Source organism: Lithobates pipiens, unplaced genomic scaffold (genome assembly GCF_037356315.1).
Source record: "Lithobates pipiens isolate NorthernLeopardFrog02 unplaced genomic scaffold, aLitPip1_a1.2 Scaffold_8, whole genome shotgun sequence".
Lineage (NCBI taxonomy): Eukaryota > Metazoa > Chordata > Amphibia > Anura > Ranidae > Lithobates > Lithobates pipiens.
Genome location: NW_027507903.1, coordinates 552843849 through 552862730, shown reverse-complemented (window position 1 = coordinate 552862730; position 18882 = coordinate 552843849). Strand labels below are relative to the sequence as shown.

Genomic DNA, 18882 nt, shown 5'->3' with positions numbered 1-18882 from the left:
TGGGGAAGTTACACAGTCCACAAATTATGAAATATATTTGTAAATTGATCAATCCTGATGTACTGACGGCCTATCTAATTTCTTGAGACCCCAAAACACCAGGACAGTACAAGTATACCTACACGTGTGCATTACCATACACATGGAACAGAGGGACCTTGATGAGGCAGTATGGTTTCCACAGATGATTGCAAACATATACAACAAAACCCTCTGATGAAAATTGTTAAAACAATGTATTTTTTTTTTTTTTAATGCTGGTTAGCTAGTATAAGTGCTGGGAAATTTTGCATTGTATGGTTGCTATGAGCAATTGCACTAAATATTCTCAACTTCAGTGTCGATACAAGGGATAGTGTGTTATGAAATAAATGTAGATGCACAAATGTCTTAGCAAGTATTTGATGGCATACATTTTCTAATAAATAGGTATATGCAAGTTACATGTTGTACTGCCTACCTTGCGCAAGTCTCCTCCCAAGCAGAACTCCATAGCCAGAAGAGGAAGATCATTGGGTGCCAGTTTCTGTAAACCTTCAGGCACCTCACGGGCAGAAACCACATTCTTGTGACTCAGTCTGGAACATATATACAGTAATAAAATATAGCAAACTAGATATATGGATTATATATACACACAGGAGAGAGATGATCAAGAATGAGAAGGAAAACATTCACCACTCATATGACTATACTAGCCCTACTAGTAGTACTATCAGTTGGAACTCCATTGCTTTGTGCCCATCAACCAAAACATGTCAGCTAAGGGTGGAGCATCAAGGAAAAGAAGGGGCGATTTTAAGAAGGTGTAAACCTTGATCACCTAGCAATGTGAATTTCAGTAATTGAAGAAGTGTTCATTTTGAATACAAAATCATGTGCTAGCGGTATAGTTTGACGATTTTTAAGGAAAACACAGAACTTAATCAATTTTTTAATAAGGCTATTATAACAAAAATGAGGAATACTTTCCGGATGCACTGTATCTGCAGCATGATTAAATTCTTAATTCCAAGCAAGTAGTGCCCCCATTCTGGCACCCTAAACTGCTTTATGCTCACGCCAGCCCTGGCTGTGCTCTCTCTTAAGCCCCATACACACTATCAGATTTTCTCCTGATATTTTCCTTCAGATTTACCAAAACCATATAATATGAGGTCAAACCTTAGGAGATTCAATTTGTATGCAATCAGGCAGGCTCTTGCACTACATGATTTTTGGTAAATCTGAAGACAAAAATCAGCAGAAAATCTGATAGTGTGTATGGGGCTTTAGGCTGGGTTCACACCCATGCGAATTTGTTCGCATAACAGGAGATTGTGATTGGCTCTCTATGGAGCCATTTCACATATCTTGGCTGCGGAGCGGCTTGCACAGGAACACTGTGCATCTTTGGCTCAATTTAAGAGCCGAATTCAGCCAAAAATTTGGCCCCAATTTGTAAATAAAATGGAGAACAGGGATGCATCGGACCCCTTCTGTGAGCCGCATCCGTAAACCCAACCTTAAGGAAAATGTATTATTCACTGTGAAACGAGCTTCATAGATGCCCCCTGTATTAAAATGTTTAATATATAGTTTAACCTATTGAAACCTATTTAAAAAAAGGAAAAAAATTAACTGACTTCAGTCAGAAATGTTAATATTATCCACTCAAAATTGATATTTCAGCTTTGCAGGATCCCCATTCATGCATATATTTCAAGTCTAATGGGGACTACAATGACAACATATGCCCACCAGATTTCAGGCAGCTTTTAGGACCCCCAGTGATTGTTGTGCAATTTTTTTTACATCTGTACATACTGTATGTGTTTATACATGTATACAATGACAATATTTTGGAACATCTGCTGCACAGCCCTTGTTATAGCATAAAATAAAATTCAATTTAGTGTAGCGCAGTCAAAAAACAAATACAAATGAATCAAGTAACACAAAATTTCACCGTTGTGCAACGTTCAGTGACAGTTCATAAATTTCCAGCGACTACCACCTCTAGCTGGAATGCCTACTCAAATCCAAAAGTTGACCCCACTAGAGAGTCACACACGCCTGTGATTGAGTCCTTCGGGGAAAAAAAAAACAAAAAAAACACACCACTCCTCCTCCTGGTGTTCCTGGACAAGACAGACCTCCTCCTGGGTTCTCACTATGTAGACTCCACCGTAGAGTCGCACACGCTTGGTGTAATATACCTCAGGATTTTTCGGGAACACAAAGCCTCATGACAGTACACCCAGACAGCTCAGACCTCCTCCCGGGGGATCTCAGGAAGTCGTGTGTGGCCATATAAACAAAGGCAAACTATAGTGTTCTCTGCTAGAAGTTTATTTATTCCTCTCATTTCTGATGGTTCCTCACCTGCTGAAGAAGCTCATCAGAGAGAATAACACATACAGGTGTGAGGTGCCGTTATTCAGGACGTTTTTTCTGTTTACATCATTATTGATGACATGCATGTTTTTCATATTTGTAAAGTATTTGGTATAGTTTTAATAAATGTTATTAGCAGAGAATACTATGGTTTGCCGTTGTTTTATATTGCCATACATGACTGAATGAGATCCCGAGAGGAGGTCTGAGCTGTCTAGGTGCACTGTGATGAGGATTCGTGTTCCCGAAAAATCCTGTGAGATATTACACTAAGCAGTGAGGTCTACAGTGAGGTCTACATAGTGAGAACCCAGGAGGGGGTCTGTCTTGTTCAGGAACACCAGGAGTTGTTGTTGTTTTTCCCGAGGGACTTAATCACAGTCGTGTGCGACTCTGTAGTGGAGTCAACTTTTGGAGGTGAGCAGGCATTCCATCTAGAGGTGGTGGTCACTGAAGTCACTGGAAATGTATTAACTGTCACTGAAAGTTGCACAACGGTAAAATTTTGTTTTATTTGGACTTGATTTATTTGTGTTTGGTTGTGCTACACTATAATTAGTTTTATTTGATATCTTGAGAGTTATATGTGGATACACTAAGTGTTGTGGGCAGCAATCACGTTAAGCCTATCAGTAGGCTAAGTACATTGATTTAGTTACTTTAGTTAAGTTATATTTTTATATTATATTGAATATTGTGCTGATTATATATATTTTTTCACTTGTTCTAGCATAGGTACAGACATAACTGCAAGGAAATCTCATCAACGGGAAAAGCTAAGCTGCTGCTTTAGCCCCCAAGAGCCCATCCAGAACTCAAATGTATTTTATATTCCACTTTTTTTATGTTTTCGGGCCCTTATCACTGATTGCTTCTTGCCTACTGAAGCAAAACAGAGTTGGGATGATTTAATTCTTTTCAAAAAATGTATTCACACAACTCAAAACTTCATGATTGCCAAACTGACAAGTATGGCAAGAGATGAGAAACTGAAGCCAATCTCACTTTTTCATAATCTGAATTTCTAGGCACCATCTCTCCTTATTCTTAGGACTCAGCTCCTGTCTGCATTGTTTGATGGCCACTTCTTCACTGGTTTCCTGTGAAAAAAGTAGAGGAGATCAGAAATAAACAAAGGGCGAGAGTAGGGCAAAAAAAAAAGCGACATTTGAAGAAATGACCACAATAACTGGATATAATTAGCAGAGGACCAGAAGGTAAGAATAAAAGGGACAGCAAAGAATGAGGAGAAGATCACCATATTCCACTTTGTCCATTGTGGTGGTAGGTTCCCCACCTCTCCTACCCCATTTTCCCTCCCCCATTTTTTATCCTCTCCTTTCTCTTCTTCCTTCTGCCCGATCTCTAATTCTAATCCTTCATACTGTATGGATCATCGTGCCCTACATGTGGTTTTGTCTGTACTGCGACACACAATAATCCATTGTTGGGAGTTCTTTTTTATTCTCCTCCTAGTCTGCAAAATCATGGTTTTCCACGTGTTAACTAATTTAATTTGTATTTTGTAGTCAAGACACACTCGGTGGTGAATATTTTTGTTCCATGAGAACATGTCTTGAGGTCTTAGGCCCAGTTCTTACTGGTGCGGTGCAGGAACCACAAGTGTTTCGGACAGGAATCACACCGCATTTCTGTTAAAGAACATGTGATTCTGCAGCAGTGTGATTTGAGCCATTTGTTTTGTATGGCTCAAATCGCACCACATCCACAGCAAAATCAGGCAGGAACTTTTGCCACACCAGAATCGAATCGTATGAGGAGGAAAAGAAAGAAGACAGGGCAAAAGTTTAAAAACAAGAAAAGCTGAACACAGAGCAAGAGAAAGGAACTGAGACAGGTAGGTGGAAAAATAGTAAAAGTAGAGAAGGAGGAGGAGGAGATGAGCAGAGGGCTCAAGTGTAGAAGGGAGAGATATGAAGACAGAGATAAAGGAAGAGAGAAAAAAAAAAAGAAGGAGCAGAGGAGCAAACGGCAAGCATAAGGAGGAGAGAAGAGAAAAATGAGAGCAAAGAAGGGAGAAGTAAGGAATGTGAGACAGCACAGCTAAAGAAAACCAAATGAGGATGAGTATGCAGAAGAGAGAGGAGGAATGGAGGAAGGAGATGAGAAGAGTACGAAAGCAGAAGAGGAAGAATAAACAGAATGTGAGAGAAGCATTGAACTATGCTAGGTGATAAAGATAGGTGATAAAGATAACCATAGGGCATGCGCAGAGTAGGAAATCAGTAGAGGATAGGGCCTTATTCACACAGAGCATACTATACTGTACGTCCATGCAGGGTCATGTTTACCTACAAGGGAATGCACATGTTCAATGCATCCCTGTGCAGGCAGTCCCACTGATGTCAATTGGCACTGTGTCCAAACATGACACCAGCATGGGTGCGGGTAAGTGCTCCCAAATTCACACTTTTGCATTCGGAGGTACTCACATGCAAGAGAAAGTACATTCGATCATGTGCGTTCGATCAGCTGAATAAAGAGAGGGTGGGTAATTAGAACTCTCTTTCACATCACATGCACATGTAGCCACACAGATGTCATATTGGGACACAATGGCCGTGTAGCCAATTGACATCAATGGAACTGCCTGCACAAGGATGCACGGAACATGTGCATTCCTTTGTATGTAAACACGGCCCTTCATGGATGTACCGTATAAAACGCCTTGTGTGAGTAAGGCCTAAGAATAAGGCACCATTCACAATTGTGATTAGAAGCAGACTGAATTCCTGAAGAAGACTCGCCATGCTGTATGTGAGTAGTTGCATGATGCAAGCTCTATCCAAGGGCTGGATCACACCTATTCATTTAGCGAGTTATGAGTTTTGCAGAAACGCACTACAGTCCATTTAACATGGTTTCCTACGGATGTAGTTCACATCTGTGCATTTAATGTAAAGGGCCAGGGACTTTTTTCTGCTTTTTGGTTCCATAGACTGCAATGGATGAAAAGCACGTATTGAAAAACGCAAAATGCACCTTAAATATGCAAACTGTAACCTGCATAGGTCTGAATGCGGCCTAAAGCAATGACTGGCTGCCAGTGCCTGCAGCTGTTCCAATGTAATCAGGCATGTAGTGAATTCAATGGGCAGGGGTGCTTTAGGAGCGGTGTATACACCGCTCCTACAGCGCTGCCAAGATGCTGCTTGCAGGACTTTTTTTAACTGTCCTGCAAGCACACTGTTCCAGTGTGAAAGCACTCGGGCTGTCACACTGGAGTGAGAGGAGAGGCTCTTTACAGGCGCTATGGCGCCTGTAAAGCGTCTCAGTGTGAAGGAAGCCAGACTGTTCGAATCCCTGCTGAACCGGCCAGGATTCTAACCATGTATGGACAGGCTGAACTTACCCAAGTTGATGGATCGATCAACTTGGGTACAACCAGCGTGTTGGGTTTTACATGTGGTTATTGCCAGCAGCTATTGTAGCCGCTAGCAATAAATACTGTGTTCTACCGGTGGGGGTAGCCATCCCTGCTGGGAGAACACAATAGCTCCACGGGAGGGAATTTCCATCAAAGCAGTCAGAATCGACTGACTGTGTTATTGGGGGAATCTATGGCCGGCTTAAGGCTGGTTTTTGTGGCGAAGGGTGTGATTTTATCCAAAAGACGCATGAAATATAGTATGGGACAAAAAAAAAAAAAAAAAAAAAAAATCTGGAAAGTGTTGGCACATTTGTCCCTACCTTATTATGCCAGCGAAGGACATAACCAAACCCCCCGGTCCCCAGGCGCTCCTTCATCTCCCAGGGTCCACAGGTCTGTGTTTGTGAAGGCGGAGGCCAGCTGGTCCTACACTGGGGCACATCCTAAAAATAAAATGATACCAATAATAGTGTTAGTACCGCCGGGAAACAATATCAGCAAACAAGGGGAATACTGGTAGGATTCACCTGGAAATAAAAGTTGACATTTGTGAGAGACACCACATACAGCTTTTTCCAATTTATGGGAAGCAAATGTTGAAGTTTTCATCTAAATTCAACTTATAATGGTGGTTATGCTAGCGAACCACAAAGGGAATAAAAAACTAAATAAAAAAAAGGCAGTTTGGTAGACAATGGCGCAACTAAAACCTTCAGGGCCTCGATGCAAGAAACCATTAAGGGACCCCTTGACCCCCAGCCAGGGCTCTTCCCTCCGAGCTGGGTAGTGGAAGGCCAAAGCCCAGTCACAAGTGCAACCTTTGTGACCCTGGTAGTTCCGCCACAGATGTCAGTGTCGTTTTTTTTTTTACAATATTAGTTTTCTTTATTTTCTTTAGGAGCCCAGTTGGGGGGCTTTGGTGAGATATCAGGGGTCTTAACAGACCTCTGATGTTTCACCTTTGTGAAAGAGAAAGGAGAGGACACTCAATCTCCTTCTCTGCAACTTCAGCAGCACAGAACGAATGGACAGAAATGGCTCTGTACAGAGCTTCCCGTTCAATCACAAACACAGTTTATTTATTTATCGGTACGAATCACTGACTCTCCATTCATTCAGAAAACAAAGGGGCCTGAAAATTACACATTTACTGGCCCCTTACCCATTTTCCATCCTGAAAGCAGCCAGCGGAAGAGGGGAGGCAAGGAAAGAGCACAGGGGGGATGCAGAAAGAAGCAGGATAGGAGAAGCGGGTGGCGGCATATAGAGGAACCGATCTCTCCATTTTCCTCCTGCAGCCACTAAATGCTGGCTTCTCCTCCTTTCCCTCCTGAAGGCATTTTGCAGGAGGAAAATGGAGGGGGATCAGCTCCTTTATATGCAACCACCCCAGCCTCTCCTCCTATCTAAACCTGCTGGGTTGCGATCCCTGTAGGTATGCCCCTGATGGTAGAAGAGAAGCACCTCATACATAAATTAAACATACAATGTTTCACTTATATTGTCCCTTCCATTACTGTATGTCAGGGGTGGCCCGAGATGCCCTTTGATGTGGTCCGCCACCTCCTGCTCTGGGATGGTGGGTCAGCAAGCCCAGATCATTGGTTTCCAACTCGCCATCCCAGAGCATCAGTGTGAATGGAGACGGCGGTAGAGGAAGCATGTGGCTGCAGTAGAGAGCAGAGCCAATATGTCCAGTATAGCGCCAGCTCACTCTGCCTGATACACCAGCCACCAGCGATACTCGCAGTACCCACCAGCCATACTCATCCAAGAGGAGAGCCAGCAGCCACCAAAAATACCAGCCCTGGGGGACAGCCAGCAGCAGCCGCCAGCCATATCCACCTGGGGGACGGCCAGCAGCAGCCGCCAGCCATATCCACCTGGGGGACGGCCAGCAGCAGCCGCCAGCCATATCCACCTGGGGGACGGCCAGCAGCAGCCGCCAGCCATATCCACCTGGGGGACAGCAGGAAGAAGTGAAGCTTGAGGTCTATTTTTAATTAAAATCAAACAGCAATGGGCATATCGGTTCTCTACACTGGTACACTGGGCGGCTTTCAAACTGATCTGCACCTGCGGGTTACCTACATTGGAGGCACAGACTTCTGTTATTATCTGCAGGTTTGGTGTGCTTTCTAAAATCGCGCCAAAAGTCCTCATTGCAGGAGTTTTTATTGTGCTGTTAGAAAGTGCACCACATCTGCAGGATATAATAGTATTCCAGGGCAAAGTGCAGCTAACCAACTGGAAAGCCACAGGGGCACTGTGCTGCACCCACGGTGCAGGTAAACTGCAGGTAAATTGGTGTGAAACCAGCCCTAGGCCCCATCCACACGATCGTGTCCACCTGAAAATCAGACCATCCATTCACCTCTATTGAGCAAAAGATGTAAACTGCCCTTTTTTTTTTCTTTTCTTTTTCTCAACACTCCAATCTGATCCGCTTGACCACTTAAGGATCGAGCCTCTTTTTCAGACTCGGTGTTTACATGTTTAAAATGTTTTTTTTTGCTAGAAAATTACTTAGAACCCCCAAACATTATATATTGGTTTTTTTTCTAATAACCTAGAGAATAAAATGACGGTCATTGCAATACATTTTTTTCACACCATATTTGCGCAGCGAGCTTACAAGCGCACTTTTTTTTTTGGAAAAGATTCACTTTTTTTAATAAAAAGATAAGACAACAGTAAAATTAGCCCTTTTTTTATATTGTGAAAGATAATTTTATGCCGAGTAAATTGATACCCAACATGCAATGCTTCAACATTGCGCCCGCACGTGGAATGGGGTCAAACTTTTACCCTAAAAAAATTTCCATAAGCGACATTTAAAAAATTCTACAGGTTGCATGTTTTGCGTTAGAGGAGGTCTATAGCTAGAATTATTGCTCTCGCTCTACCGATCGCGGCGATACCTCACATGTGTGGTTTGACTACCGTTTTCATATGCGGGCACTACTCACTTACGCGTTCGCTTCTGCGCGCGAGCTCGTCGGGACGGGTGTTTTTCTTATTTTACTTGATTTTATTTATTTTTACACTGTTTTAAAAAAAAATGGATCACTTTTATTCCTAGTACAAGGAATGTAAACATCCTTTGTAATACAAAAAAGCATGACAGTTTTTTTTAAATATGAGATCTGGGGTCAAAAAGTCCTCAGATCTCATATTTGGACATAAACGCAATAATAATAAAAAATAATAATAATAATAATATGTCATTTGAAAAAATGACATTGAAAAAAATGTTCCTTTAAGAGGTATGGGCGGAAGTGACGCCCTCCTATGGTATAGAGACGAGTGGGGGTCATCTTAGCCTCACTCGTCTCCATACCCAGCATAGAAAAGGACCCGATCGCCTCCGCTGCTACCGACGGCTCGGGTAAGCGGCAGAGGGCGCGGGATAGCGGCAGCACCTCTTCCGCCGCCCACACGGTGAACTTGCTGCAGAAACCACCATTATCGTACACACGACCGGCGCCTGAAGAGATGCTGCCGTTACCGAGATAACCCTCTTCAAAAAATGGACGTACATCATCGCGCGCCGGTTGTAAAGTGGTTAAAAAAACTGTCTGGGTGGATAGAATCGAAGGGCCCATAGAGTGGGCTGGGCTGTGCCCTGTATCTGCTCTGCATATGCAGAGCGAACATGGACCTGTCATCTGTCCGCTCATTGTGGCCAGCAACCGGTTACCAAGTTGCTTAAAGTGCCGGTTAAGCCACTTTATAAAAGTACACACAATCCCCTCTGTTATAAAGCCTCATATGGTGCAGTGTATGTTCTTCATAAAAATAAAAATAAATGCCTATTTCTAGACATGTGCAATTCGTTTACTTCCAAATGTGTTTAAAGTGGTGTTGCCACCAAAAAAATAAAACTACTTAAAATTCTTAAAAAAAAAAAATCAAAAAAAAATAATTGGCAAAAAAAATTTTTTTTACTCACCTCTAAATACCGGTTGCTAGGGGGTCCCTCGTAGTCTGCCTTCTTCATTGCCCGGGCTGGTGACATCACTTCCCCTCGCGCCGCACATTCACCTGGGACCTGTCATGTGTCCCAGGTGACTGTACGGCGTATCACGGCGCCGGGGAGCGAGGGGGGGGCTTCGTTCCCCCGCATCGCTGGACCCTGGGGCAGGTAAGTGTCCGATTATTAAAAGCCAGCAGCTGCAGTATTTGTAGCTGCTGACTTTTAATTTTTTTTTTTTAGGGGGTACCCCACTTTAACTAATTTACACAAATTTGTTAAATTTTCAAATGTCTGAATTTTCAAATTTTTCAGAATATTCAAAAATCCAAAAATAAGAATGAAAATCCAAATATTCAAAAACCTGAAAATTCAAAAAATCTGAAAGAACTACTAATAACTTAACTATTACATTATAGGTATTGCAATTTCCTTTCAAATTTGGCTGTTAGTGAACGTAATGAATATTAATTTATCGAAAGTTACAAATTATCCATAACAACGAATGCCGTAGCTAAACGAATTGAACGTTAGCAAATTAATAATAAAAATGTATTATTATTTAGTTCCATTCCATTTGTTTAGATGTGGCATTCTTTATTTCGGATAATTATTAACTTCAGATAAATTCGTATTCATTATGTTCACTAACAGCCAAATTTGAAAGGAAATTCCAATAACTATAATTTAAATAGTTATTTAGAATTTTTGGATTTTCCTTTCTGGTTTCTAAATTTTCGAGTTTACGAATTCCTAATTCTCGAAAAGAAAAACAAACAAAAAAAAAAAAAAACGAAAACAAACACATTTTTCGGCAGTTCACATGTCTACTTATTGGCTCCTTCTCCCGATCTGACAGAGTGGGAGGAGCGAATAATCCCCCCCCAAACTGACATCAGTCGGGAAGAGGTGAGGAGAGGAGAAGAGAGCCAAGACATCAGCTAGGGGGGAGGGGAGCCTTGAGGAGTACATGATCGGCGCTGTAAATTCAGGTAGAAATAGGCATCTTTTTTTTTTTTACAAAGAACATAAACTGCAGGATAGGAGGCTTTATTTATTTATTTTTAGGGGATTACGTGTACTTTATAAAAAGGTATTCCAGCAGCGGGCAGGGGATTGGCGAGAGCTGAAAGGCAGGGGAGGAGAGGGGGGAGAAGGGCTGTGGATGACGGAGGCACGTAAACTGACCACAATGTCAGGGCTCAGCACCCATGCACCGTGGTCAGTTTACAGAGAGGAGGGTAAAAACTGTCAGGATCAACCAGGTTTTTTTAGGGGTGTTACAGGGGGCCAAATAACACAGCACAAGCACTGTGCTGTATAACATGCTTTAAAGGGGCAGGATCCATTTTAGGTTAACAAAGGCTCGCGCCTCAAAAGGTTTGGCATCCCCCTGTATGTATATGATGGCACTGTAATTATTTAAATTAAAACAAATCTAAGCTCCTCTTTCCTAATCGATATACAGCTGTCACATGACCCAGATCTTTCCAAGCCTGTCTGCAGGGAAACATAAGCAGGAGCTTCTAGTCCTCTGCTGCTGGTCACATGATCAAAAAAAACTGCCTATATCAAACTGTTTTAACTCTTTTACTGCCAGACACGTTTTGCATACATGTTTAACAAATCATTTTTCGGCCTAAAGGTTTCACAAAACCCACAAATATTATATATTTTCTGAAAGCAGACACCCTACAGAATAAAAGTGGTGGTTCAAATTTTTTACATCATCTAAGAAATGCAAAATTTCAATAAAAAACACACCAAAGTGAATTTTAGTGTAAACAAATGCAATAAACGACACAAATTTTTGGTAAAATCTAAAATACGAGGTTACGTCGAGTAAATAGATATCCAACATGTCCAACCTTAAATTTGCATGCGCCCGACAAATGTCAAAAAAAAGTCAGTACCCTATATTTTCTATAGGCGATGCTTCAAAGGCCCCCTATAGGTATCAGAGTAGTGTTACAGAGGAGGTCTGGTGTTACAATTATTGCTCTCCCTCTGGCGTGCGAGGCGATATGTACCGTGTATCGCAACCGACATTTTCACACGTAGGCACCCCCACGTATGTCTCCCCTATGCTCCACTTAATGTTTTGCAATGCGGATCGCATTTCAAAACATCCTTTCCTGGCTAAGCGAGTCGGGGACACCGAGAGCTTTCTTTTGGTGGTATTTGATAACCTCTGCGTTTTTTTTTTTTTTGTACTATAAACAAAAAAAGACTGACAATTTTGGGGGAAAAAAAACGATTTTTTTACTTTTTGCTATCACAAATACTCCCAAATGTAAAAAAAAAAAAAAAAAAGTCTTCATTAGTTTTAGCAAAGATGTATTCTTCTACATATTTTTGATATAAAAAATAAAATAAAAATTGCAATAAGCGTATATTGACTTGTAGCGTCTACAAAATAGGAAATAGATTTATGTATGGCATTTTATTATTTTTTACTAGTAATGGCGTGATCAGCGATTTTTAGCGGGATTGCGACATTGCGGTGGACAGATCAGACACTTTTGTGGGGCTATTGACATTTATACAGCAATCAGCTAAAAATAGCTACCGATTACTGCATAAATGGCATTGGAGGGAAGGTGTTAACACTAGTGGGCGATCAAGGGGTTAAATGTGTGTCCTAGGGAATGTTTCTAACTGTGGGGGGATGGGACTGCCTGGAGGAGAAGACCAATCGCTGTTCATAAGCAGTATGAACAGCAGATCTGTCTCCTCTCTGACAGAATGGAGATCTGTCTGTTTACCCTGACAGATCTCCGTTCTGTCTCTCTCGGGAGCAATCGCGGGTGGCCAGCGAGCATCACGCATGCCCCCTGGTGCTCTAACACCCCTTTCACACCAGGGCATTTTGCAGGCGCTATAGCGTTAGAAATAGCACCTGCAATCCGCCCTAAAGAAGCTGCACCATTGTGTGTAGTGTGAAAGCCCCGAGGGCTTTCACACTACAGCGGTGCGCTGGCAGGACGTCAGAAAAAAGTCCTGCCAGCAGCTTCTTTGGAGTGGTGAAGGAGCGGTGTGTTTACCGCTCCGCCACCGCTGCTCCCCATTGAAATCAATGGGGCAGCGCTGTAATGCCGCTATTGCGGCGTATTGCCGGCGGTTTTAACCCTTTCGCGGCCGCTAGCGGGGGTAAAAGCGTCCCGCTAGTGGCCAACATGCGCCGCAAATCCGGCGGTAAAACGCCACTAAAAATAGTGGCGTTTTACCGCCGACGCTATCAGCGGTGTGGTGTGAAAGGGGTCTTAAAGCAGTCAACGTACAGCTACGGCGATTTGCCCAGGGGAGCCAACCTGCTGCAGTATAACTGCGTCAGCTGGTCCTTAACTGGTTAATCACCACTGGAGTTTTTTTTATGTTTTGCTAAACAAATGGAAAAAAATTAAATAAATTTGGGGTAAAAATGTTACTATACTGTTGGATCTGCCCGGATTATCAGTGTAGATGTCTCTTTTCACGCTAGAGGGTTACCAACTTTCTCCTCTGTGACAGCACCGATAACTATCAAGTGTGTTTACATCCTGATCAGCTGTGATTGACACATCTGATCACGTAAAGAGCAGCTGTGATTGGCTCTTTACCCTGATCGGTGATAACAGAGCGCATGGTTCTGGGAGGACATCAAGACACCCTCCCATAACTGGACGACCACGCTGTAGCCGTCATTCAGCTATAGCGCGTTCCGCAAGTGGTTAAAGAGGAAGTAAACCCTAATGGGTTTACTTCCTATTTCATTCCCTGCAAAGGTAAAGCATAATGGGCTACTATGCATCGCATAGTAGCCCATTATGTGTCACTTACCTGACACAGGAGCCAGCGAAGTCACCGCTGTCCCCTGTAGTCCGGCGCATCCATCGGTGGGTCTCGGCGAAGCCGTGATGACGTCACTCCCGCGCATGCGCATGGGATAAGCCACCCGCGGCATATCGCCGTTGATGGGTGCCGCGCTCAGTGCGCCTGCGCGCCGCTGTCTATGGTGCATGCGCCGTAGACAGCGGTGCCTGTCTTTCGCCAAATACACGGTTTAGGAGATATTTCTTGGACCTACAGGTAAGCCTTAATCTAGGCTTACCTGTAGGTCAAAGTGTGTTGTAAGGGTTTAAAACCACTTTAATCGACATGTAATATCCTGCCCCCATTGTGTTTATCTGGTTAGTGAATATGGAGGAGGGAGGGAGTGGGCTGTCATTTACCACTGTGTATACAATCACATGTGTGACTCTATAGTCACATGGGCTGATCAGAAATTATAAAGGAGGAAATGCTCAGCATAGAAACTTACTGAAATCTGAGCATGTGCAGAGTTAGCTAGCTGAATTGGGGACAAGAACAGAAGGTGGAGATAGAAAACAGCAGGATCAATTGGGTTATTTTTGTAGAAAATCTATCTCAGTGACTGAGTATGAACAGCATATAATACACCATTCATTGATAGTTTTCATGATGGGGGTTTAGTGACACTTTACTGTATCTACAGTTCGCTGATAACTGAATAATTACTACCGCGTCATTCACTATTCACCTCCACACTGCATAAGAGAATACTCCTAAATAGAGACCTTCGAAGGCCTTGTGTAATAGGACAGGCCAATATGTAAAAAGTATTTGCAAAGTGCAGTAACTCATGGGGGGGGGGGGGGGGGGGAATTAGGACCTGCATCTAGATTTTTTTTATAATTTTAATCACTACTTCTTCTCACACATAGCAATGGTTTTATTTTCTGTGTACATTTTAAAGAAGATGGTCCATACAGTGTGCGCTCTCAGATTGGCTCCTGTAACTCCTGTGCACATGCGTTATATCAGAGGAATCCCAACACCCCGGGTACAGAGGAATCTAATGACAAGGAATCCCAACTCCCGGGGCACAGAGGAATCCCAGGGCACAGAGGAATCTAATGACAAGGAATCCCAACTCCCGGGGGACAGAGGAATCTAATGACAAGGAATCCCAACTCCCGGGGCACAGAGGAATCCCGGGGGACAGAGGAATCTAATGACAAAGAATCCCAACTCCCGGGGGACAGAGGAATCTAATGACAAGGAATCCCAACTCCCGGGGCACAGAGGAATCCCGGGGCACAGAGGAATCTAATGACAAGGAATCCCAACTCCCGGGGCACAGAGGAATCCCAGGGCACAGAGGAATCTAATGACAAGGAATCCCAACTCCCGGGGCACAGAGGAATCTAATGACAAGGAATCCCAACTCCCGGGGCACAGAGGAATCTAATGACAAGGAATCCCAACTCCCGGGGCACAGAGGAATCCCGGGGCACAGAGGAATCTAATGACAAGGAATCCCAACTCCCGGGGGACAGAGGAATCTAATGACAAGGAATCCCAACTCCCGGGGCACAGAGGAATCCCGGGGGACAGAGGAATCTAATGACAAAGAATCCCAACTCCCGGGGGACAGAGGAATCCCGGGGGACAGAGGAATCTAATGACAAGGAATCCCAACTCCCGGGGCACAGAGGAATCCCGGGGCACAGAGGAATCTAATGACAAGGAATCCCAACTCCCGGGGCACCGAGGAATCTAATGACAAGGAATCCCAACTCCCAGGGCACAGAGGAATCCCGGGGCACAGAGGAATCTAATGACAAGGAATCCCAACTCCCGGGGCACAGAGGAATCCCGGGGCACAAAGGAATCTAATGACAAGGAATCCCAACTCCCGGGGCACAGAGGAATCTAATGACAAGGAATCTAATGACAAGGAATCCCAACTCCCGGGGGACAGAGGAATCCCAACACCCCGGGCACAGAGGAATCCCGGCGCACAGAAGAATCTAATGACAAGGAATCCCAACTCCCGGGGCACAGAGGAATCCCGGGGGACAGAGGAATCTAATGACAAGGAATCCCAACTCCCGGGGGACAGAGGAATCCCGGGGCACAGAGGAATCTAATGACAAGGAATCCTAACTCCCAGGGCACAGAGGAATCACGGGGCACAGAGGAATCTAATGACAAGGAATCCCAACTCCCGGGGCACAGAGGAATCCAATGACAAGGAATCCCAACTCCCGGGGCACAGAGGAATCCCGGGGCACAGAGGAATCTAATGACAAGGAATCCCAACTCCCGGGGCACAGAGGAATCCCGGGGCACAGAGGAATCCCGGGGCACAAAGGAATCTAATGACAAGGAATCCCAACTCCCGGGGCACAGAGGAATCTAATGACAAGGAATCCCAACTCCCGGGGGACAGAGGAATCCCAACAAACCGGGCACAGAAGAATCTAATGACAAGGAATCCCAACTCCCGGGGGACAGAGGAATCCCAACAAACCGGGCACAGAAGAATCTAATGACAAGGAATCCCAACTCCCGGGGGACAGAGGAATCCCAACTCCCGGGGCACAGAGGAATCCCGGGGCACAGAGGAATCTAATGACAAGGAATCCCAACTCCCGGGACACAGAGGAATCCCAACGCCCGGGGCACAGAGCAATGACACTGAATCTCAAGATCTGGGACACAGGGGAATCTCAAGACAGAAAATCTCAAAACAGGCACAGAGCAATCTCAAGACTCCCAGCAGCTCCCATGACACAGCCATCGTGTTGTGGATCGGAATGTGCAGCCCAATGAAGCTGTACACAGGGGGAAGGGGGCCCATTGTGCGAGGGATCAGTGTACCTGGCCGGGAACATTTCCCAGGACACAGACCCAGGCCTGATCAGCTGTGACACAGAGAGGAGGAGAGATGACACTTCGTACCTGGTGTGTCATGTGCGGGGTTCAGCCTAGACTCTTCGCAGCCTCCGGTGTACCGTACAGCCCCCTCCCCCACTCTTCTCTCCCAGACACCGGACCGTACAGCGATGTGTACCCCGTGTGCTTCCCTCCCTGCACTTCCTCGTTCACTTCCTGGTCTGACGTCATGGGGGCGGGGTCTAGCGTTAAAGGAGCCCAGAGGTGTGCAGAGCCATAGCCGTGCAGTGGGAGGGGAAGCTGTGGGGTCTATAGATAGTGCTGTGCAGCTGTCATCCTCCCTTCACTACAGTGAGGGGCCCATCTCCACACCCTTCATTCATGTTGTGTTATGGAAGACAATTGTTTTCAATAGGTTGCCAATGCACCAAAACAAACATGAAAACAAAGACCGGTGTTCTGGGTATCAGGAGGGCCATAGCTCCCAACTGTCCCCAATTTCAAGGGACTGTCCCTGATTTGGAGCAATGTCCATCATTTGTCCCTCATTTTGGTCTGATCTATATAGTTGTATATAAAATGCACTTTATTTTTTCTTTCAAAAAAGTATTTTCCAGCGTTAAACCTTTCATCCAGTTTCTAAATTGCTACATTTGTACATTTTAAAAGCCAATATAAAGGAATAGTAGTGGTAAAAAAAAGTCTTTGTGGTTTTAATTAACTTTTTTTTTTTGGTTAATTCTCCTTTAAGGGGGTGTGGCAGGAGGCATGTCCTATGCCTACATACGTTTGCTAGTAGGTATACCTCATTCCCATCTCGGAATATTGGGAGGCAGGGCCATCTATAAGGCAGGGCAAAAAGGGCACTTGCCCTGGGCCCTGTCATTATTGTGGGGCCCAAAGCAGCTGCCCAATACTTGCCAACTATCCCAGTTTAAATTCCCTCGTCCCTTGAGGTTTTAGTCTTGTGCTGTGTCCTGATATCTCAGTGTGAAGTTCCGTTACTACAGTAATGCTGCCCAGCTCTGTCCTATTGTTGTGTACAGAAGACTCACCTGCAGACCCTGTGTTTACATGTAAATACCAGCATTCATATGTAAATACATCGGACCGGCAGCATTCATATGTATATTCTTATGTATATCATACCCCCCTGAGGTCATATCCACTATCACCTATACGGAATGCTGCACTGGGGAGATAAAGGGGCATGCTGGAAATTAATCACACCCACCCCTCCCACTGCCACTGATCCCAGGAGTCGTAAGGAGCCCTAGGAGTTTTCTGTCTATTAATGAGTTCCCTCACCTCCTCAATCCATGGTGTGCAGGTAGTGAGAAGATGATTTGCTGTAACCTCTAGCAACCAATCAGTAAGCAGTAATGATGTGCAGTAATCTCTAGCAACCAATCAACAAGCATAAATCATGTGCTGTAACCTCTAGCAACTAATCAGTGAGCGATAATGATACACTGTCACCTATGACAACCAATCACAATTGCTGCCTGATCTGATTCAGTAAACAGATTTTGAGTCTACCTGCTATTTATTGTATGCCTCAAAGCAGGTGGAGAGCGAAACTGCATGGGGGGGGGGGGGGAGAAAATTTTTGCCCAAGGTCCAATCAATATTAAAGCGGGCCCTGTTGGGAGGTATGGGTGCACCTGAGCATGTGCGGCTTTGTGCGCATTCCTACATCGTGTTTTAGGCTCTATGCACACTGGGCTTAAAAAATGCTCCTATAGGAGTTTTGTGTCCTGCCTGTAGAAGCAGCTCATGTTATCCTATGAGTCCATACACATTAGGATGCTTAGAGGCATATTCCAAGAAAATAGTTTAGAGCAGGGGTCTCCAAACTGTGGCCCTTTGCTAGCCTTTAGCACAATTCCTCCCACTAATATGAAGTACTATTCCTCCCACTGACACCAACAATGGGGTACTATATCTTCCACCGATACCAATGATGGGATACTATTCCTCCTACTAATAGGGGGAATACGCCTCCTCCTATTAACCACCAATCCTGAGGCCATATTTGTTCTCACTGATGCTTGGCCCATGACATTTTCTGCCCCTGCTGGCTACAATCCGGTCCTCCTAAAGTCTGAAGGACAATAAAGTGGCCCTTTGTTTGAAAAGTTTGGAGACTCCTGGTTTAGAAGCAGAAAACAAAAACATCACACACGTGTTTTTGAGAGGCATTTTCGGGCAGAAAAAAAAATGCTTTAAAGCAGAGTTCCACTCAAAAGTGGAACTTTTTCCTTATCCGTCTCCTTTCCCTTCCCCCTCTGGTGCCACATTTGGAACCTTTTAGTGGGGTGGATTTTGCATCTACCTAGGGTAGCCCCTGTCCAGAAAGCATTTATAGAGCATGCTAGTCTCTATGTTAAATTGTAAATCATCACTGCAAATGCGACTTATACGCAAAAACTGTCCTACGAGGATACCCATAATAGAATGT

At 44.3% G+C, this 18882-nt stretch overlaps 1 protein-coding gene across 1 annotated transcript in view; it reads right to left on the bottom strand.

Annotated features, from left to right (window-relative positions):
- Positions 1 to 16648, bottom strand: part of IKBKB (inhibitor of nuclear factor kappa B kinase subunit beta) — a 74158-nt gene extending 57510 nt beyond the window's left edge. Inside the window, exons 1-4 of the mRNA XM_077469925.1 lie at positions 16488 to 16648; positions 6088 to 6210; positions 3382 to 3476; positions 461 to 578 (exon numbers count right to left, since the gene is read on the bottom strand). Of these exons, the coding sequence (XP_077326051.1) occupies positions 461 to 578; positions 3382 to 3476; positions 6088 to 6210; positions 16488 to 16499 (348 nt within the window). The 5' untranslated portion in view covers positions 16500 to 16648. The remainder of the gene's footprint in view (positions 1 to 460; positions 579 to 3381; positions 3477 to 6087; positions 6211 to 16487) is intronic.
- Positions 16649 to 18882: the final 2234 nt, after the last annotated feature.